The sequence below is a fragment of the Zalophus californianus genome, chromosome 6, assembly GCF_009762305.2.
Source record: "Zalophus californianus isolate mZalCal1 chromosome 6, mZalCal1.pri.v2, whole genome shotgun sequence".
NCBI lineage: Eukaryota > Metazoa > Chordata > Mammalia > Carnivora > Otariidae > Zalophus > Zalophus californianus.
The window spans coordinates 36,801,457-36,824,414 of NC_045600.1; the positions used below are offsets into that span (position 1 = coordinate 36,801,457).

A 22,958-nucleotide genomic window follows, 5' to 3' on the forward strand; every position below is an offset into this window, starting at 1 on the left:
CTCGTCAGATGGCCACACGCCTTCCACATATGTTTGGATTAGCCAGAGCATCGTGGTCCAGGTGGTGAGGAAGTGAAACGATTCGACCAATCCTTCTCAGACTATAGGCACCCCTGAATCTTGTTAATGTGCGGCTTCTCATTCAGCAGCAGGTCTGGGATGAAGCCTGAGAATTTATTTCTAACAAGTTTCCAGGTGATGCTGATGCCGCTGGTCCAGGGACCACACTTTGAGTGACAAGGAGAGTTGCACTGAGACTACCCCTCTCCCAACTCCCAAACCCACCCCATCCCCTACCCACGATCATTTGGAAATAGAATTCTGCTTCCAAGTCCTCTTGGGTTTAGTGACATTTATCCTAGATTTTAGCATGAGTCTCATTTTCGTCTTCCCCCACAAGTACACTCATATCTGTCAGGCTTGGTTTGGAAAATGTGAACAATAGCCAGAGGGTGGGAGTGTAGCATACTGCTTAAAAGCGTGGGCCGGGGAGACACATTCTCTGGGTTCAAATCCCAGCACTGTCTGTGACTACTGTGTGACATTGGGTAAATTCTCTTGGCCTGTTTCTTTATCTGTAAAATGAAGTTGATAGTAGTGCTTGCCCCATAAGGTTGTTTGAGAATAAAGTGCATTCGTATGTGTCGACCACTTAGAGCACTGTCCTGAATGTAGTAAGTTCTCTAGTGGTCAAGAGTCCATCCCCGTGAACAATAGCTTCAGTGAATCCGCCCTCAGTGGATACCAGGGCTGAATCTGAAATTCACTTTTTCTAAACTGACTAGTAACAAGACCCACGTACTTGCATATTCTAATTACACCTCTGAATCAATGTCCCTACAGATCAATTTTTTTTTAATAATTTGAGAAGTAAGATTGTGTTAGCAAACTTCTTGTTAGCAAACTTCTTCCTAATCTCCAAATTGCACACCTCTGAAACCACACTAAGATACCTATGAGCAAGAAAAGTTGAGTTGCTCATTGGGGAAAAAACATTTGTTTTGAGGTGTTAGGCAAACTTTACGTGGAGGGTTGATGCCAGGTTCTGTGCTCCAGATGGCCCCATGGGGTCAGCCAATGGCCAAAGGGAAGGCTCATGTCCTTCCAAGTGGACCCTGGGTTGCCATGAGTGAACCCCAGCTGTACTTGCCTCTCATGCCTCATCAAGCTCTCGGGGGCAGAGGAGCTTGTGGAATCAGGGCAGGTGAAGACACGCGGTGTGCAGTCCTGGCTGAGGGTGGCATGTGGCTGACGGCCTTTCTACCCCCACACTTCCCTGGTCACTGGTGACAGCTGAGCTGCTGGGGGCTGTGGCTTCGCAGTGACAGACACCATTCCATGCTTGCCCACATACGGTTAGCCCCCCATCCTGTGGCGCTTGTGTGCAGAGAACCCGGGGGTTCATCCTGCTGAGATACCCAGCTCCTGACACCAGGAGATCCCTATTCTTCCCTGATGGTGCCGCCAACACCACTTTTGCAAATGTGGCCTTTGAGATATGTCCATCCTGGAGTTAGGCCTGAGGGGTCACGATCTGAGTAGGGCTTCACCCACATGGCTCGTTCAGCTGAGGGCTCACTGACAGGAGGAGGCAAGATGTCTCCTGCCATGGCAGGCTCCGTTCTAGGTGACTGGGAGCAGGATGGGAGGTTGCCTGGCTCTGAGCCATGATCTGGGACAGACCGGTCCCCCAGTTTGGCATTCCTCGGTTGGCGAATGCCCAGGCTTCACTGCAGCGTCCCTACCCCAGCATCCTGTTCTCTGCTTGGTCTCTGATGACGCACTCGAAACACACTGGCCTGCAAGTACGTCATGGAAAAGTCAGCTCTGGGACTCTTTGTAGCTGAGCCAAAGATCTGAACTCTAGAAATCCCTTTCAGAAACTTTTAGTAATACACTACCAGGGGCCTGTGCTGTACAGCATGACTTGGCACAACCTCAGTAGATTTGGCATCCAGGCCCGGCCTTACTGCCTCTCCAGTGTGAGCTGAGGGGTCACATGCAGACTCAGCCTGCAAAAAATCCCTCACCTCATTGTCTTAACTTAATGTTTGGAATTCTACCTAATAGATGAACCAGAGTTCTGAAGACCCTTTGTTTTCAAAGGATTCTACTCCAAGTCCCAATATTCCTTTGTTTCAGGGATTTGGGGAGGGAGCTCATGTTTAATAGCTACTGCTATTAAACAGAGGGAACACAAGCGGGGGGAGTGGGAGAGGGAGAAGCAGGCTGCCCGCCGAGCAGGGAGCCCGATGCGGGGCTCGATCCCAGGACCCTGGGATCATGACCTGAGCCAAAGGCAGACCCTTAAGGACTGAGCCACCCAGGCGCCCCCCTGTGACTTCATTCTAAATTGTCTTTAGCAAATGCTTGGTGGGCTTCTGAAGGGCCAGGAGCATGTCTATGGAGGGGGCGCTGGTGGGGCCACAGTGGTATGACTAGGTATGGCCATGTGGACAGAGCCAGGTTAAAGCATTTTGTCTAGCACTGACTTTGAGGGTAGAAATACCAAGTTCCGATCACTTTACTTTTCAGAACCTGTGCCTCTTGAGGTTGTTTTCATCAACTCTGACCCACAGTTAGCTCAAGACAAAGAGGAGGGACACTACTTCCTGGTTTATTCACGTCAGAAAATCTAATTATTCCCAGCAAGATAGCATTCTAGAGTTGGTTTCAGACTTATTTCTTTTTTGTGGTTCAGAGATTAATCAGTTGGTTTTGAGATCACCTCTCTTTCTTAGTAACTCTGGCCATATGAGTATTTTTGAATGAGTTGAATGTTCCTTAACCTTGTGACCTCAGTGACGTTTGCTGAAATATAACTGAGGACAGTGGATGATCCTGCCTGAGGCAGGCAATGGGTATTTTGGGATCATGCTTCTAAGTTAAATGTGTCACAAAGCCCTTATATTTGCAGAAGTGTGGAACCAGGGGAATCAGCTCAGGTAAGGGGTATTTTCCGTTGCATCCTCCTAATGTTAGAGCCATGCTTTGATCACCAGAGACTTCTAGAGTAGTGCTTCGCATAGGGATCATGTGGGGATCTTCCTAAAATGAATTTTCAGATTCAGTAGGCTGGAGCCTGAGAATCTGCATTCCTAACAAGCTCCCTGGTGATGTTGATGCTGCTGGTGGACCACCACTTTGAGTGGCAAGGTTCCGGAACAGTGATTCTTTTTTTTTTTTTTTCCCCGGCACTGGGCTTGAACTCATGACCCTATGATCAAGACTGGGGCTGAGACCAAGAGCCAGACACTTGACCAACTGAGCCACCCAGGTGCCCCAGAAGTGTTTCTTAAAATATGGTGTACAGACCAGCAGCCAAGGCACCAGGAAGCCTGTTAGAAATGCAAATTCTTGGGCCCCATTCCAGACCTGTAGAATCAGAAATTCTGAAAGTGGGGCCCAGGGGCCCAGGGGCTGCATGTGATTCTGATATCTGCTCAAGTTTGAGAACCACCACTATTGTACAAAATGAATTACATGTCACCCTTTAGGTGGTAACACAATCCAATATTTAATAATCCTTTGCTGCTGGAAGGTTTCCCTTGGGTCTGGCCTCAAATCATTTTAATTACTCCAGGTCTTTTAGGCTTTCTTTAAGTAGTCTGTTAAAGTCCTAATCACAGAATTTTAGGCCTAGAAGGAATCTTAAGATGTGTTCTGATTCCTTTTCCCCAAGCTGCATGCCCCTCCATGAACGTTGTCCACTTTTGAGCTTTCAAAGTAGCTGGTGGAAAGCATTAGAGTACAAGTTAAGTTGAATATTTATAACCCACTTGTTGTGATATTTTATCAGTGCCCATCACTTCTTCTGTGTCAGGTTTGGATTATTCTATTTTCTTCAATTTGGAGTTCAAGGATATTTTTATACTGTTTTAGAGCTTCAAGTCTTATACTAGTGTTATTTAAAATTTTTTCTAAAATGGACAGCAGTGGGAAAGAATAATTAAACTTTATAGGAGCTTTTAAATAGTTATATTGGATTTGAAATTAAACAGAGGCTTAGGGAGTTTGTTCTGGGGACTATGAATGGGTAGAAGCTAACAATTGTCATGGATTGATATAGAAGAGGGGAGCACTGGATGGGCGTGAGGGGCAAAGGGAGCTTTTTAGAAGGTGAGGGAAACAGAGAGGTTTCAGAGCCAGGCAATAATCCTTGCTGTACTGAACTTTTCAAACTAGATTGTATTCATAAACTCTGACTATGAGGATGAAGGGTGTAAACTCTCTCTTCCAGGCTGTGAGATTCTGATGAATGGGGACACCCTAATGACTATATGACTGAATGAAAGTAGGCAAATTCAATCCAAAAAACAGTGTACCTCTATTGCTGGAAGGCTTTCTGGTGGGGGGGGGGCAGTCAAGTAGCAGGTGCACTGAGGCCTCTGTACCTTAACCCAGAGGAGCTGAACCAAGTTTCTGATTTAGGCATTTGGAACATCATTTCCTAATTGTGTGTCTTGATATCAATGGGAGAAGCCTCCTGCACTCCCCAGTTCCTGAGAGTAGCTGGCTAAAACAACCATCTGCAAATGAAGGATAACTGACTAATTTTTAGAAGTCTTGAGTCTGGTGCAAGATTTTCCAGGTTCCGCACTGTCCAGGCCTATCGTACATCAGCCTCTAATGTCCCACAGGCACTTATACATGGTCCTTGCAAATACATACAGAAACCCCCAAAGGAATTCCATGTATTATTATTTTTCCTAGTACAGAGTTTTCAAGTTGAGCAAAAAGACATATCTCCAGATAATTGTGAACAAAAGGCCTAGACAAATGCATAACTACAAAGAACAATGACCAGGAAACTCAGAGCGGGAAAGAGCATGGTCAGTGTTCACTCCAAAGGACTTAAGATGTATGAACAACCCGCTGACTTTGACCTAAATAAATGACCCAATGGTAACAAAAGCTCTATCAAAGAAATTGGGCCACAGCCATCAGTTGCTCAACCCATGAATTTGTAACATTAGAAACTTTTCATAGTGGAGTATGAGGTGCGAGGAAAGAAAGATGAGGTGGCATTTTTATCCGAGTAGGGCATGTGCTAACTGATAAGTGTTGAGGGTTCTTTCTAGTCTATGGCCTTACATTACTGGTTGGCCACGTTCTGCAACTTGAAGACATATCTCTGACAGAGTGAGGTTATTTCAAGAAGCTGAGAGAATTTAGAGTCAACCTCCAGTTATTCAGGGCTCGACCCTCACTTTTAGAAACCATTCAGGATCCCGGCTTTTCTTCTTTCAAACACTTAATCCATCTCCCTCCCCCACCCCCACCCACCCTCCATCTCTTTTTAGACCTTTCCAGGGCTCATTAGGCAATTCAAATAAAGGCTGGGCAAAGAATATAATGTGAAAAAAAATGGGTGAAAGTAAAATTTATAAAGTTGACTCATTCATTCCAAATTCAAAATTGGTGTGGGTAGGAAGAAATTGAGGCTCTCGGCCAAATATGTTATTTTGTTATTGATAGTCATCAACCAATGAATGAATCGTTATTTGCCCATCAACACTTTGAGTAATGTAATGAGTTGGTTGTTTTGTAATTATAAACATTGTTAAGATTAAGAATGTACCACTGGTTGTCATTTAGATAGACAATAAATTTGTCCCAAGTGATCAGAAGAGGTAGTATCTGTTCCCATACGCCTAGCCACATGGATCATTCTCCCCACTCCCAAACCCTTAATGAGTCAAAATAGCAAAACGTTACCTGTCCGGCGGTGTCATATAGTCCAAGCAAGTGCTGCTTGCCTCCCACTGTCACAGTAACTAGGGGAGAAGAGAAGAGGAGAGTCCATAAATGCAAGCTTTCATCAGGAGGCTTCACATTTCTCCATGACAACCTCTTCCTGGGCAGTAAGAAGCATATGCCTCACCATGTATATTCTAAACCAAGCCGCCAGCATGATTTCCAAATGAAAGGCAACCTTGGCCTGCAGTGAGAGCAGATGGGCTCAGCCAAGTCCACATTTCTCAACCAAGGTGAATATTATTTGTGCCATGAGGGCACTCTGTAGGCTACTCGTGGATCCCTATTAGGCCCTCGAATATCAAGCTCTTGAAAGGAAAAGGATGCTGGACCCTTTCTTGGTTCGGTTATTTTTTTCTTTTGTTCCGTTGGAGCCACCTTTCAGGATACCGAACTGTGTAAACAGCTTCTCTGCTCGAAATCTCTCTGCTTTGGTCTGTCTCTGAAATGTTAATAAAACCATAAAAACCAAGAATAGTAACCCACCTACATATTTTATAGTCTATAAGGCAAAGCTAATAATGAAACAAGAAGGGCTTAATATTTATTTTTAAAAAGTTTTTTTTAATTAAATAGTCCAGTGCTTTAGCTCACCTGATTTATCACAATATTGAATGTTAGGTGCAGGAGGAGTTGTTGTCCGGGTTTGCTTTCATAGACCTAAAGGGTGTGCATAGGGTGGAAAGTTGACAGTTTGATTTACCCAGCAGGCTTAGTGCCTCACCACGCAATTGTGTCCAAAAGGAAGAAGTAATGGAGGGGTACGGACCACTCTGTACATGTCTGGAAATGAAATAAAGTCTCAGCTTGAAACTAAACTGAGATGGATCACATGGAATGCAAAATCCTCATGGCGAATGGAAAGAGTGAATTTAAATCCCCTCCCCCACATTTAATCTCTTTTTAGAAAAAGGAAGTAAAATGTGATTTTTTTCCTTAATTGATCAAAAAATGTGCAAATGCAGTGTAAAGATGATTTTTGGTTCCTCCAACCATTAGCTGTGCAGGAGAGAAAGATCTACCAGGTAAGTAACCTTTATCACCAGCTCTCTGCACATGCCCGCCACCCCATTCTCCAGCCTGTTGCTCAGAGTTGTTGATTCAGGACTGATTGGACTTTTATTTGTTTTTAGGTTCCTGGGCTACATGTAGGCTAAGTACCTCTCAATGGCTCATTCTCTGAAAAGTACTTGTTGAAAAGCGCTGCGTCCCTAGACACCAGGAACAATGTTTCTAATCTGCCCAGATTAACAGGTGTGCAGCTTGATAACATGGCTGCCGCTGCTCGCCCAAAGGAGCTTTCAAATGTGTATGTTGACGTGGTGAACGCAGCTCCATGCAACGCTGGCCACGATGCTGACAGAAAAAGGGCTTCCAAACATTTTGATTCCCTTTCCCATGTCAGGCAAGCAACGGGAATGAAGGTGAGACTGTGTGGCCCCGAGGTTGGTCCTGTTTCATTTTCCTCTCCCTACATGCTTGGAGCGCGGTCAGATGTTCCTGAAATCTGCCTAAGTGGTTTCTTTAATGACCAATTCACTACCTAGTCATGGGTCAGGAATGAAGGGAAGAAATCCAACCATTACAACATGGAATTTCCTGCCTCTGGTGAGCCCAGAACAGGCGGGTCGGGAACGGCTGTTCTGGAGACCCTCCAGGAGCGTCCCAGGACCTACAGGCCCAGGGCCATCAGATGCCTGGTCATTCTGTATATGTTCCTCAGCAGTGGCTCTGACCTTTGTCACAGGAGCGCTCTGGGCTCTTCCCTCTGGCCCGCTTCCCCTCCGGCCCCAGCTTTGGCTGCAGGGAATTGCACCTGCCCGAGGGAGTGCCAGCCCAGTGAGGCCGCAGGGCGGGAGGAGACTCCGGGCAGAGTTTTCCCTTCTGTCTGTCCTTCCCCGACTCCAGGGTTTATGGGGTTCCTGGACTGCGCTCAGCGTTGGGAGTAGAAAGACCAGCTAGAATTCCTCCTGTCCTAGAGGGTGGGGAGGAGGGGTTCACCCGCAAGGCTGGGCACAGCGTCACGTAGTAAACACCGTGCTGGGCCAGTGCGGAGGGCGATGGGAGCACACAGTAGGGCCATTGCTGTATTACTGTGTGTGCACGCATGAGTGTGGGCGCTGGTGGGGGTGGGAACACGCAGGGCGCATGCGCGCACGCACACACCCACGCACACACGCTCTGTGGAACTTCATCAGAGAAGACTTTCTGGAGGACAGGTATAAGCTGCGTCCCAGGGATGGCCGTGAGTTACTCAGGGTGTCCTGGGGGAGCGACAGGGGGTGGTTCACCAGCTACACTGGCTTTACTGGGGGAGGTAAGCGCACAGGGTCTGGCTGTCCTGCAAAGTTCCTCAGTTCGGAAACAGATCAGTCAGCACAGAAGGAAGGGAGGCCCTGCAATGCTAATAGTAAAGGTAGTGAGGTTGAAAGAGCAGGATCTTTTAAGTCAGATGGTTCTGTGTCGGATACCTACCTTTGCTATTCACAATCTGAGTGACCTTGGGAAAGTCACCTAACATCTCTGAGCCCCTCCTTTCTTATTTGTTAAAAATGGGGATAACATCACCTACTAAAGAGAGCACCTGTAAAGAGCGTATTAAATGAGAAAATGCCTGGCACACAGTCTGGTCCATAGTAAACGCTGAGCAATTATTACCTCCTCTCCTTCATTCAACAAATGCTTCCTGAACCTTTAGTAAGGACTTGCTCTCCACTGAATCTCCAGTGCACCTTAACTGGCACAAAAGTGTATTATACTTATGAATTACTGGTTACTTTTTTAAAAAGATTTTATTTATTTATTTGAGAGAGAGTGAGAGCCAGAGAGATCACAGAGAGAAAGGCAGAGGGAGAAGCGGACTCACCGCTGAGTGGAGAGCCCAATGCAGGACTCGATTCCAGGACCCTGGGATCATGACCTGGCCTGGAGGCAGACGCTTAGCCCACTGAGCCACCCAGGTGCCCCTACTGGTCACTTTCTATCCCAAATGGTAGCTATTTAGATCTATGTCTTGTATCCCTCACTGGATAGGAAGACCCTTGAGGACAGAATGTCCACACTTCATATACCACATGGTACACAGCACAGTTCCTAATATACGCGGTTGAAGCTGAGCACATGGTACAGAAATGGAACACCAGGGCAGCTCAGGTGGAAGAAAGTCCTTCAAAATGCACTGAGCTGCAGCTTGAAGCTCCCTGGCAAGACACTGACTGCTGGGAAGCGCCTGCAGCCAGCAAATCTGCCTGGCAGACCTCCGTCAGGCTACAGTCCCAGATCACCGTCTATTCTTGGAGCTATTAGAGTTGTTTACTGAGCTTAGAGAGGTTTTAAAGAGAGTGAGTCAAATGACGTGCTAATGGCTCCGTTGGTTCTCTCAATAAAGTGTGAAAAGTTGTCAGTGACCTGTTAAGATGTAAAATGAAGGCCTTCTCCAAATCCATTAAACTTTTTGCTTCCTTGTGGTTCTTTGTGCAGATGGGAGTGGTTAATTTTGTGAGCTGGATGAGGTGCTAATGAAGTCTAAGTTAGTGGTTGGCTCTCTTGAGGATCAGTTAGTTTCACCCAGAAAGAGAATGTCCCAGGCGGGCTCTGAGCCTGCTCCCCTCAGCATTTCAGTAACCTCCTGTCTGGCCCTGCATGTCATTTGCAAACCTGGATGAGGAAGTGTTGGTCGTTCCCTGTAAGCTGGCTCAAACCCTCAGCCCAGCTCATCAGCAGCACGAGGAACCTGATCCAAAGTCCCTCCCTTGTTAGGTGGTGGACTGGCCATCTCATCTGCCAAGAGCAGTCTTTTGAAGTCAACATGATGCATAGATGATGAATTCAAAGAACTGGAATGGTGGAAAAGCTGGGTCAGCTGGGAGGAAGCCACCCTTTCATTCCCAGCACTTAGCTAGCTGCCTGCATGGCTCATGTTGAGTGTACTCTTTTTGGGAGGTAGGATGAGGCAGACCTGATGAGGTGTGTGCATGTAATACCATAAAGGTGCTATTTCGGAGGAAGAAACACTAGATGATATACATAGCAAGAAATTGAATTTTAAGAAAAGTAAAAATGTGGCTCTCAGGTAAATATAGGATGAAGATATGTCAAAGATTTATTAACTTATTGATAGAACCAGTAAGGTGACAAATCTTATACAAGGAACATTTTGAAGAACTGACATTTATAGGTACTTAAAAAGCAGAAGGTTGGAAGGAAGTGACTAGGTTCAATGGGAAACTAGTTGTTGTCCTATGGAAAAAATAACCTTCGGTGTTGTCTTTTCTACTAACTGGGAAATCTTTGCATGTCTACCTGACAAGATTTACAAGTTAACATGCACCTGTACAAAGGTACATTCCCCCAGATTATTAATCCCTGGGGGGAGGGGGCCCCAGCATGACAGCAAAAGGACAGTTTCATGCTCTTGGCCTTATATCCAAGTTTCAGATAATTTTTGTTCATGTCTGAATCTAAGTCCATGCTTTGTGACTCATTTGGTGAGATGTTGAGCAAGCCAGTAGGTCTCTCTCACCTGGAAAATGAACAAATCATGTTTACCCTAAGGGGGCATAAAAACTCCTTCTAAGCTGTTCAAAAGCCAGGGGTAGTCATCACAATAGTCTGTGTCTAGGGGGCTATAAGAAATGGAGAGTTTAAATGAAAATTCTTGATTCTGACTCTCATCATGCTCAGCTGACTGGACATCTTCAGGAGCAGCCTCACCTTTCCCCTCTCTGAACTGACCCTCATCCCTCACTCTTCTTTTTTCTGGAAGAGCCCGTCTGGGGCAGTGACGTACCTAGCTCCCCTGGCCACTCTTAGGAGCTGCTTGTGCATGTTTGTGACCTGGTTGAAGCCTCACAACAGGCATGTTTGTTTTATAAGGGACCAACTCAGAAGCATCTGAGATTTTCTTCAAATTAAAGTAAGTTAGAAAACTGTATGAGACTAGAAATAAATGACATATTTTCCTGAATATGAGTGGTAGTGAATTTCTTCCTGGTCAATTTCAAACTTCCAACATACACAATCCTCTTCGTGTGGCTTGAAACCTTTCTCATCCATCTACACTGGCCCACCCCAGGCAGCTCTTTCCCCTTCTTTGCAAGGAATGCTTCTTGTTTGCTGAGCAGCAGACTCTCTCTCCCTCCACCCTCCTCTCCGCCCCCCCACCCCAAATAAAAGTTGCCTGGGGAGGTCTCTTATTTGATGTGCAGGCATGAGGTCTTGTTTCTGCAGAACACAGACCAAGGAGAAAACCCGACAGGCTACCTGAGAATCTGTTAGGACTCTGAGTTGAGGACTTTTTATTGTTGTTGTTAGCTCTGTATATGTGTCCTACAACAATGAGGATCCCATGTGAACCAGCTACCACTTATCTGCATGCATCTTCCATCCCTGGTCACCTTTCTTTCTCCTTTAGGCATATAGGTATTATGACAGAGGGATTGGGGTTGTAATTATTAGAAGTTGTAACTGCCCTGGATTTTAAGGCAGAACTGGTTGGAACTGTGGATTCACTGCAAATGAACTCGGGGAGCTTGAGCAAGCTACAGCTTCCCTAAGTCTTGATTTTCTTATTGGAAGTTTGGGGAGCAACAGAAAGCACGAGTATGACGATTTTGTTTTGTTTTGTTTTCTAAGTATGACGATTTTGTACGGCAAAGTCTACCCAAATGGAAGGTGGCACCACTGGACAAATGGCTTCTTAAAGAACAATACCTTTGAGGACAGTTTGAGGGAATGAAGCTGCCTTCGTTCTGGGTGTGGGGTGCGCGTTCAGGAAAGGTCTGCCCTTGCCAGTGCTTGTCTGATGGCGGAGGAGAAGGAGGAGGAGGGCAGGAGGAGGGGGCAGAGCTTGTTTAGTTCTAGGACTCTTGGAGCCAGCCGGGGGTGAACACACTAACAGTCTGTTCCTGTCAAGGGTTTTCAAGGAATTTCAAAAAGCCATGGTTTCATGACGTCCACATCCTGGAATCTCAGAGTTCTGCTTGGCCTCACTTTTCCTTCCACGACATTCATTTGGTCTCCACATCCTGCCAATTCTACCTGCTCGGCAGCTTGGGAGTCTGAGTCCTCTTTACCAAGGTCACTTGCAGCTGACCTTGTGCGGCCCAACCTCCCAGCCTTGTCATTGCCAAAGCCGCCTAATCCACATCCGGTCTCCAGGCGCAGCTGCTGTGCTTTCCCTACTGCCACCAGAGCTCACGCAGCTGGGGTTCCTGAACATCTCCAAGATAAACTTCAAATACCTTCCAAGAGTATACAGAGTCCTTGTAAGCCGACCCTGGCTTACCCTTCCAGCTTTCTTTTATTTTTTGACCCTCCAGTGATCCAGACTTCTTGCAATGTATTATACTCATGATGCCTTTGCTTAAGCTGGTCCCTCTGGAATTCTGGAGAAAGAAATTCTGGAATGCTTTCTCCGCACTTGTCAGTGTGGAAAACTTCCACAACCATAAAACTCCCTCCGAATTTCCCTCCAAAATTCCCTCCAAATATTAAGCCTCTTTCCACGCCGCCTTGCTCCCTGGGCCATACAGCACTGTATATTATTTATTCTCACGTCTCAGAGTTTAGCATGGGCCTGCCCTGTAACTCCACAGATAGTGGTTGAGTGACTGAAAAATGCGTTAAACTCTCCCCAAACTGAAGGTTTTCTCTGTAGACGAGTCTTTGGCGTTTCCCGAAGGGTCACCATGAGCTTTTCTGTGCAGTAACGGGCAGGATGGGGTCACCAGCAATGGCGTCCTCCCCTGGTGCTGGCCCACCTGCCACGAGAGGATACCCTGGCAGTGGGGCTCTGCTGGGTGGGATCTGTGCTTGGAGCCCTCTGCCACTTTTCTAGGCAACTCTCATCAGCCACGGGGCTGTCGGGTTCTAGGCCAGTAGGGCAGGACCACTGCCAAGGTGTCCTGAGGTTCACTGGGGCTGTGGAAGCCATAACAGCCAGGCACCCTGACGTTAGTCACAGAGTACAGGGGCGCTGTCTTTTAATTAAGACTTTGGGAAGAAGTGACTGAATGATAAGTGAAGCCTGTACACAGGGGCTTGTCGTGGCAAACCAGAGCATGCTTTTTGCAGGATCCCCTATATAAAGAGATACTTTAAAAAATGCCAGCTTCTTCATACATTGCTTAAAAAAAAAACAAACCCTCACAGTTACTAGGCTTGCATTGAGGTATGGTGGGATAGATGCCTAAGGTGGAGGCAGAAAGGTTCAATTGTAGCCTTTTGACTCCGTGATCGAAATGTTTCATGGTAGCCAGCAGGGGGAGCTAGTTGAAAACACAGATTCCCTGGTTTCATACCCCGCCCCTAAGATTTTGAGGAAATAGGTGTGGAATGGGACCCAGATGTCTGCATTTTAATTAAGCTTTTCAGGAGACTGATTCAGATCTGAATCTCTATTTCCTCATCTTTAAGGTGAGACTAATGACAACTCGATTACTCTAGAGTATCCCGTTCCCTTTAGGCAGGTGTTGTGAATATTAGATGAGGTAATATGTGGGGAAAATTGTAAAGTTTGCAGAATGCTACACAGATATTATCCTTTTGGCCGTGTCTGACCTACAATACGGGGATGAGGCACTTTGGGTATAACAGTGCTCTCCCCGCCTTGTCTAGATATAGTCACTGTGGAAATGCGAACACCTGGGTGATGATGAAAGTGGAATAGTGTGCTGTGAAGAATTTTCAAAGAATTATTGGCCCATAAAGATTCTATCAGGTACCAGCTATAACTAGTTAGAAAATATGATGGAAAGTATCCTTTTCACAATGACAACAAAAACTATAAAGTGTCTAGTAATGTGCAAGACCTTTCTGGAAAGAGCACTCTGTTGAGTGACATAAAAGGAGGACATGGAGAAACATGGATTTGGGTGGGAAACTGTGCATTAAGATGTTAGGCCTCTTCAGTTTAATAAGTTTAAAATAATTCCAATAGGATTTTTGAACTGGGAACACAACAGAGTGATTACAGTTGTTGTATGGAAAATGAAATTGGTGAGAATAGCTAATAATTAAGAAAATGACAGGATAACCGGGTTCAGATACATTAACATGTATTATAGAGTTCTACTAGGAGCATAGCACCAGCACAAGAATCAGTGAAACAGAACAGGAATCTCAGCCACAAAGCCGATGCCCCCTGTGTAAGGATTTAGTCTATAAGTGGCAGTGGAAAAAGATGAAGTAGTCAATATATTGTATTTAGACAGTTGGTTACTATTTGGAAATAAAACAGCAAGTGAGGAACACCATAAAGAAAATGATTGATATACTTGATTTTAAAAAAAGAAAGGTAAGTGTACTGGGAAAAAATGGTCATGATATATGAAGGTTAAAGAAGGTTATCTTTGATACATAGGGTGTATTTGAATCAATAAGAATAATCCACAAGAGAAGAAATAAAGAATATGTACAATTTACAAATAAGGGCCAATGAATATCGGAGTGAAAATATTCCAGTTATACAAGATATAATCTCTGGCCTATCAAATTGACAAAGATGAAGAGAATGGCACCCAGTGTCGGTGAATACATGAAGGTGGAGGAAATGTAAATTGGTTCAAGTTTTCTGGCAAGCCCTTTGTCAATATAGATCAAATGCCTAAGCACGGGTCTGTCTCTGACTCAGCAATTCTATTTCTATGGTGTATCCCCAGGAATAATCATACATGTGCACAACAATATATACATATAAGACAATTTATCACCAAAGTATTTATAATTGTTACCAGATGGAAACAACCTAAAAGTTAATTGGGGATTGGTCCTCTTCAGTTATGGAGCAACCTTACAACATAAACTTTTATTTTATATTTTTTAAAGATTTATTTATTTATCTTAAAGGGAGAAAGAGCTCGGGGGAAGGGGCAGAGGGAGAGGGAGAGAGAGAATCTCAAGCAATCTCCATGCTGAGCAGGGAGCCCAGCACGGGGCTCAGTCTCATGACCCTGAGAGCAGACCTGAGCTGAAACCAAGAATCTATTGCTCAACCGACTATGCTACCCAGGCGCCCCAAAATGTGACCTTTTAAAGAGTATTGAGAAATGAGGCAAAATAGTGAGGATATAATGTCTGATAGAAGGAGATAAAATTCTACATTGCATATGTGAAAATATTTATAGAAAATACTTTTTATTTTTTCCATACTTTGTTACCTTGAACGCGTAAGTCAGAGAAAAAAATGATATTTGGGTGCTCACCAGTTGTGGTTATTGTGTTCTGATTATCACTGTTCTATACAGATTGGATTAAATGTCATCTGGGTTGTCTCCCGTCATTTACATTCTCCCATTGCTTCTAGGTTCACTCTCTGATTTTGTCTTAGACTCCTCCAGATTTATTTGAGGCTGTAGGACTGAGCTTTTATTTTTATGAGGAGGCACATGCGATACTTGCTGCCGTGGAAGGTTATAAACTGTATTCCGGAGCAGCTCATCTTCAGAGGATTATGACGAGCCCCTAATGCTCTACCTATACTTGCTTTTCAAAGGTACCGAGAAAATATTGTGCATTTGAGGATGCTGGAATCTGCCGAAATGTATTAGTTGTAAAACCAAAACAAGTGTATGAGCTGCAAAGACAACAGCAGTAAATTGGTTCCAAATATAGCCCTTTATTGACAATGTCTAGGCATAGTGAAATAAACCAGCCCAGCAGATAGAGTATGTGTTTGTGCTCTCAATAACTTCTCCACCAAAGGATGACAAGATAATTTGGAGAACATTAAACGATTTTTCTCTATTGTATACTTTTGTGCATGGTGGTTGTCCTAGGTTATGTTTACTCTGTCTACCTCTTTGTTATTCAGAAGCCTAGAATTTTGAGTACTTGTGGTTTTTTTCCCTTTATTTATTTCATTTATTGTAGTCTAGTATCTGCACAGAATAGGGGTTCTTTAAAGTTTTATTTTTTGCTTTTTTTAAAAAAATTATTTGCGAGAGAGAGAAAGAGAGAGAGCTTGTGCACACGCAAGTGGGGGGAGGGACAAAGGCAGAGGGAGAAGCAGGCTCCCCGCGGAGCAGGGAGCCCGATGCGGGGCTTGATCCCAGGACCCTGGGATCAGGGCCTGAGCTGAAGGCAGACGCTTAACCCACTGAGCCATCCAGGCACTGTTTTTTACTTCTTCTTCTTTTTTTTTTTTAATTTGGAATTTTAATTATGTACATAAATAGCAGCTTGAGAACAAGGAGTTCTAAGGCTAGACATTATCTCTAGGTGAAAGGATTTCCGATTAGTCCACTTGCAGTATGGCATCACCCAAGATAACAAAGAAGCCTAGTATAGTTTGTCCTGAAGAAGAAAGCCAATTTACTATATTCAGTACTGGCTTCTCTGCCATTTTTCTGTAGAAATACTGGTTTACTGCATGGAGTTTCCAATGTTTACCTATAACTGATTAAAACGGGCAGAGCATGGAGCATTCTATTTATTTCCAGGTGAATTCTTCACATTTCCTGGCTTTTGAAAGTTCTTCCACAAATCTTCTACAACTATGTATCCTCGTAAACCCCGGTCATATAATTTCTCCCCACTGACCTGGACAAATACGATGGCTTGTTGTGGATAATAAAGAGAGGCAGCAAGTCCCATGAATCCAGGTGGATACACCAGCTTCTTTATTTTTGAACCTCTAGCCAAAACAATGCCAGCAAAACCAATAACACCAAGTCTTGGAAAAAATCCAGGAGGTGCATTTTGGAGATATTCATAGCTGCCTAACCCCCATTGAATCAAGCTCTGCATCCTGGGCTTAGTTTGTGAGTACATTTCCTGACACCAACTTGTATATGGCTCTCAGTAACGTCGGAGATGTGAAATGCTTTCTTCAAGTGGGGTCCTTGGCTCCTCCACAAATTTAGATTGACCCTCAGGGACGGAGTAGAGTGAAAGCTCATTAACCTTCACAGAATTTTTGTGAGGTGAGTCCTTTTTAGGTGATGCATAGACTCTGAAGGTGAGCAGACTCAGGCTGGCTGGTCCCACAGACCTCTGCATTACTTTGAACATGCTGCTGGCAGAGGTGGCTCCGGCCCAGGCACTGTTTTTTACTTCTTAACAACTGTCCAGAAATAATAATTTCTGGTTAATTAAGATCAAAAGAGGATGTATGTATGACAGTCTGGGATAAAGCAGTTCTTGGAGCCTTTCTGCAATAAGTATCTGTGAGACCATCTTGTAACTTTATTGTTAAGTATTTTCTCAGTTTGTATAAGGTAACGCCTACCAATTTTATGTCCTTGTTCACAGGTTTTTTTCCCCAACTATTTCTCCTCAAACCATCTAAAAATAAAACTAGAGTTTTGGGAAAGCTTATCAGCAACATTCAGTGCATGGCTAGCCAGTTCTGTTAAGGACAGGTCCATCGATAGTAGGGGGTTTGTGACATGCACTGTCACTCAAAGCTAGAAAGAAGCTTCGTAACAAGGCTTGGTGCCTCAGATCAACTGGGTCAGTGGCTTAGTGGTCTGAGGCTTTGAATTCTTATTCTTGGTTTTGCTGATGCTTTTCTTGTCAACCATTCTGACCATAAGTGAAAGATAAAGACACCAAAGGGAGATTCAAATCATAAACCGCAGCACTGCTTCTTAAATTCATCTTCTCAGTATTTTTCAGAGCCTACCAACAGCCTTGAAGCTTTGCCCCATCCTCCACTCTTCACCAGCGCACCTTCCGTACATATTTTAGTCTTTCTGCCAACCTACAAGGAAGCCCAAGGCTTGTGTGGAGCTCTCCATTGGGCTTTGGAGGGGAGGGAAACTGAGTAGTCAGAGGTATTTTCTCTCTTCCATAGCAGTGGGGGTAGGAGCAGGAAGAGGGGGAAGGGGAAAATAATAAACATTTATAATTTAATATCCTTTCTGGTATCCCTGATGCATTTATAATGCAGCTGTTTGTTTTACAGGTCAGGGGGCTCACTTGCCGAACTCGGGTGTGATACTAACATCATGTCTTTCTCTTGGAACCCATAGGCACTCAGTAGTTTAAACTACCACATTGTCAAGGACACCAGGGATAGTTGGAAGGGCAATTTCTACCAGACCAGAGGTTCAAGGCTCAAGGGCTGAAAGGGGAATTAGAGATAAGACAATGGCTCTCTTCAGTTGTCACAGATGGTCAGAAGCAAAATGAGGTTGTGCCAGTGGGAATCCCCTGGACACAGGATCAGGTGGTTGACAGGTTATCTATGACTGGGGAAGGGTACTGAACCACAGAAATGCAGGAAGGAGCTGGGTCCAGCAGCTGGAGGGCTCACTCTCACCTGCCCCCTCACTGGTCTTCAGGAATCAAGGGGCTGGGGGTGTAAGCACATTACTGGTCCCGCTAAGAGTGAAGCCTCTGGAGATGGCTGCTGGTTTCCTTGGTGGGAATTTGAGGCTTGGAAGGAATGTGTGCCAAAAACGACTGTAAAGAGAGGAAATTATAAACAAGTAATCTTGCGGCTTGGAAAATGTTGTCTCATTCCCCTGGGTCATCACTGAGGGGAAACTGACCTCAGAATGTGAGAGCATGGGTAAAGGGAGGGAGGCGAGTGATTTGGGCAAATGAGACCGTGAAAAGGGCTGATTTGTTCAGTAATTTATTTCAATTATTTCAGTAGATTGTACCCTGGCAGCTTGGAGCATAATAAAAACCAGTGTGCTTTCTTGTATATGGGGATTTCTGAGTGTCTTTTTGAAGTTCTGTGACCTATTTTAAAAAGTGTGCTTCTGGACCTGTGGAAGTGTCTACTCTTGCTGTCCATCTGTCTGTCCAGTGTAAGGGCCTGTGCAGTCCTGGCTTTTGGAGCAGCTGGTGAAGTCAGACATGTTTCATTTGTCTGGGTGAGCTCGCCTCACCTCATTTTCCCCTCTCTGGCTCAGTAACTGGTGTCCTTCTTTCCCTGCTCCCTTACCAACATCTGTCATCTTCTGTTTTCCCCACACATTGAGGTTCTACAGACGATTAACAACTGACTAGACTGTGAATTACTTACAAGCAAAGACAAACTTCTAGGATCCAGCAGTGTCTTGGAAGTAATGGGTATTCAATAAATGGGTATTTGTTGAGTGAATGGATGGCCTAAAATCTACCCCCCACCCCCGGCCCCCAAGTAAAGCATACATTTTAAAGACAATCACGCCAAACTGATAAATCTCTAATAAGGATTTCAGGAGCATCTGACAGGTTGGAGGAGATTCTGTGCAGACTTGCAGCTTTCCTCACACACAGGAAATCACAGCTGAGGGTCCTGGTGATACTTTCTGGTGTAGATGCCAGGAGACACAATTGTTGAATTGAAACTGATCAATTCTAGAAAATGAGGAAAGCTATTGAACCCAAGGCTTGGGCTCACTCTAAGATAGACAGTGATGGCATGTTTGGCTAGTTCCCAGCACTGACAGTTGAGACAACCCTGATCTGGTCTTGTGTGACATAAGGCAGCCCTTGGTGTTGTCAATTACAGGGCCTGGGGGGAGCAGCCCAAGCCCTTGACCTCCACCTTTGCCAGGGACTGGCTCCGCCATCACTCCAACCACCATGTTGCCTGGGAGCCCTGTTGGGGACAGTGTGGGCGCCACAGACTCTGCTTCCAGATCTCACTCCCCAGCCAAGAAGGAGAGAAAAAAATAACTAAACACATCTGCTAATTATGTTCCAGATAGTCTTTTGAAAATACAGAATTAGTGAGGGATAAATGAGCATTAACCATACCTCTTGAGACAAATTCACACTTTTTTTTTTTTTAAATCATCACATTGGCTGATCCTTCAATGGTCAGCAAAAAGTTTTCTCTTTTAGACTTTGGTCTAAAGTCTAAAGATCAGGGGCGCCTGGGTGGCTCAGCTGTTAAGCGTCTGCCTTCAGCTCAGGTCATGATCCCAGGGTCCTGGGATCGAGCCCCGCATCGGGCTCCCTGCTCAGCAGGAAGCCTGCTTCTTCCTCTCCCACTCCCCCTGCTTGTGTTCCCTCTCTCGCTGTGTCTCTCTCTGTCAAATAAATAAATAAAATCTTTAAAAAAAAAATAAAGTCTAAAGATCAAGTCTTCTGGCTCTCCATGAGGTGTGTTTTGTGACTGGTTGTCGTTACGTGATCCCGGGAAGAGTGAGATCAGTTTTGCAAACCAGTAAGTGCCGACCCACCTCAAAATAGAATTGGCTGGAGGAAAGCATGGATAGGCAAGAAGGGGGCAGTGGTCTAAACCAGTGAGAAAAAATACAAAGAAATGATTTATGATATTATCTAAAACCTATGTGCTTTTCAAGTATTCAGGTGAGTGTATTTTTAGCAGATGAGGGAATTAAGGATTGGCATTTGCAGGCAAATGACAGCCGGATGCTCATGATTAACAAACAAGTATCTATTAAATGTCCCTTTGCATGTCACCACCCTGAATTCTGAAGGGTTTTCACCTTGAGAATTATAGAGGCCTTGACCTTTTGTTCAAGCGTAAGGAAAGGCAAGAGAATAAACAATATACATAAAAAATCCAGAGCCAGCAGCAGGGCTAGAAAAATGATCTAAAAATCCAGTCAGATTCTTCCTAAAGAGTTGTGGGAATTTCCTAATTTCTCTGTCAAAGATCTCATCTTCATATTCCTGTTCTTAGGAAACACTTCTTACCCCATCTTCACGTCCCTGTTCTGATGCTGTGGCCTTTCTGGGAATGGGACTGGTGGAGTGACCGGAGGGCAGGAAATCTTAGGAGTGGGGGTGGAAGGGGTGGGAGGGTCTGGAGGACCTCAGAGACTGCTGAGAGTTCCAGGTGGTGGGGGGTGGGGGTGGGGGAGCAGAATAACAAAATAGTTCTTTCATCACAGCTGCATGCTGGAGGGCTATTGATTAGGAGGAAGTGATGTTTTTGTGAGGGTTAAAATCAGTTTTGGAAATATTCCTGGACTACTTTTCCAGGGCCAAAAAGTATTTTTTTTTTTTTTATCATGTCTTTCGACTTAACTGTTGTAATAAAGGAATTAGTTTGAGTGGATGGTTCCAGATGCTGGAGACAGTTCTTTGATGTTGTTTTAATCATATCCCAAATTCATACCTTGGCATATCCACAGACACCTAATTTAGTGTAACAGTGGTAAAGCAGAATAACCATCTCTCAAAGGTATCCACCTCCTAATTCCCCAAACCTGTCAATAGGTTACCTTATGAGGCAAAGAAGACTTTGTTATAAGGATCTTGAGTTGGGGAGATTTTCCAGGATTACCTGGTGGGCTCGATGTAGTCACATGTGTCCTCAGAAGGGAAGGAGGGAGGCAGGGGAGTAGAGTCAAACATGTCAGAACGGGAGCAGAGGTTGGAGTGATACGAAGGGGTCCACAGAAGCTGGAAAAGGCAGAGAACGGACTTTCCCCTAAAGCGGGTAGGAATACAGCTCTGCGGACACCTTGATTGTAGCCTAGTGAGATACATTTTGGATCTTCAGAAATGTAAGATGATAAGCTTGTAATTTGTTATAGCAGCAACAGAAAACGAACACAGTAAACTTTATGTTGTAAAATAACTACTAGTTAAAGAAATGTTTGCAAGTCAGTGATGTTTGGGGAGAGAGGATGTTCTTTCCCTTGACTTAGAGTTTCCACGTGAAGGGTATCAATTAGCGTTGATACTCTTGGCCTGACCTCCCCCAGGAGAGTGGAGAGAATTAGAATGACCTGATTGGTAAGTGTTGGAGCCACACCTGGGCATGCCTTGCTTGGCCCTTCCCACTTCCCCTTTGGGATCCATCTGTCCAGAAAAGTAAGTTATGCTCTCTCTTTGGATACAGAGGTCTTTGTTTTCCAATGCTTTTTTTGTGATGTGATTAAGAAGCCCACTCTTACCCATGTGCCTAAACCCATTCTAGTCTTTTTCTGTTGGATTCTTCTTTCTCAGGCAGGGAAAAGAGGTCTTATTTATTGAATCCAGTGAAACACAACTCATCACATAGATATGCTTTCTCTTTTCCTTGAATAACTTATGTGTCATTATTTAATTTATTTATTATGTCTTGCTTAGTTCCAGAGAGTATTTAAGATGGCTTATAAATACATTGTAACAAAAAAAGAGGAGTAGAGGGGCGCCTAGGTGGCTCAGTTGGTTAAGCGACTGCCTTCGGCTCAGGTCATGATCCTGGAGTCCCAGAATCGAGTCCCGCATCGGGCTCCCTGCTCAGCATGGAGTCTGCTTCTCCCTCTGACCCTCCCCTCTCTCATGTGCTCTCTCTCTCTCATCCTCTCTCTAAAATAAATAAATGAAATCTTAAAAAAAAAAGAGTAGAGAGGGAAATGAAGGAAGGACTGATTAGATGAAAATAGAATGAAGTTAGAATCATGAGCGTCTCTTCCAGGGCTGGCAGGGTTTGAGGTGGGGAGGCTTACAAATCTGACCCTGAACTTCTTATCAGTCAAAGCAAAGAGGGAAGCCTAATTGGTTAATGATTTATAGAATCATTATAGAATCAAAGTTGAATGATTTATGGAATATGATAGCAAAACACCAATAGGTCACTCAAGAGAAACATAACTATACCTAACACTGGGACTGTGGAAAACTTCTCCTGGGTGTTCATAAAGGGAATGCTTATAGAATGTAATGAACGGGATTCTAAACACTATGTTGAGTAAACATGGCTATACAGTTCACGATCTATTTCTTACAACATCTCTCTATGTAAGTAAACGGCACAGTAAAGCACACTTCTTTTGTTTACATTGAATATTTACTGAGCATCTACTATGGGTCAGAGAAAGTGGTGCTGGGTGACCAAAACAGAATTGTCCTTGTCTTCAAGGAGCTTATAGTCCAGAGGGAGCCAGATACCGTAAAAATAACCCCACACTGGAAAGATATAAAATCAGGCACTCAGTATAAAACATGGGACTCACTTTAGATTAGGGGTCAGGGACAACCTCTTTGAGGAAGTGACTTTAAGCTGAGATTGTAGCCATAAGTAAAGTGAGGAAGGCAAAGAATATTTGCGTGTTTAGTGGAAAGAGATCAGGGGTGTGTGTGTGTGTGAGTTTAAGGGAGAGAGAACAACACACACAGAAGTCCAGAGATGGAAAAGATGTGGAGGAAATGAAAGGTCAAGGTGGCCAGCCTGTAGTAAATGAGGGGAGTTGAGCAGACAATGGCCTGGAGAGCTTGTATGTTTTGTAGCATGAGAAGTGGGAAGCCTTTGAAGGTTTTTGAGGAAGGAAGTGATATGTTCTTATTTATATTTTAAGAAG

The 22,958-nt window shown here is 44.5% G+C and overlaps 1 protein-coding gene and 1 pseudogene across 1 annotated transcript in view; both read right to left on the reverse strand.

Moving 5' to 3' along the window:
* The window catches only part of RHOJ (ras homolog family member J), a 90,733-nt gene that overhangs the window by 20,539 nt on the left and 47,236 nt on the right, over positions 1 to 22,958 (reverse strand). Inside the window, exon 2 of the mRNA XM_027570475.2 lies at positions 5,719 to 5,777. Coding sequence (XP_027426276.1) covers positions 5,719 to 5,777 — 59 coding nt within the window. The remainder of the gene's footprint in view (positions 1 to 5,718; positions 5,778 to 22,958) is intronic.
* Positions 16,183 to 16,767, reverse strand: LOC113909408 (annotated as a pseudogene).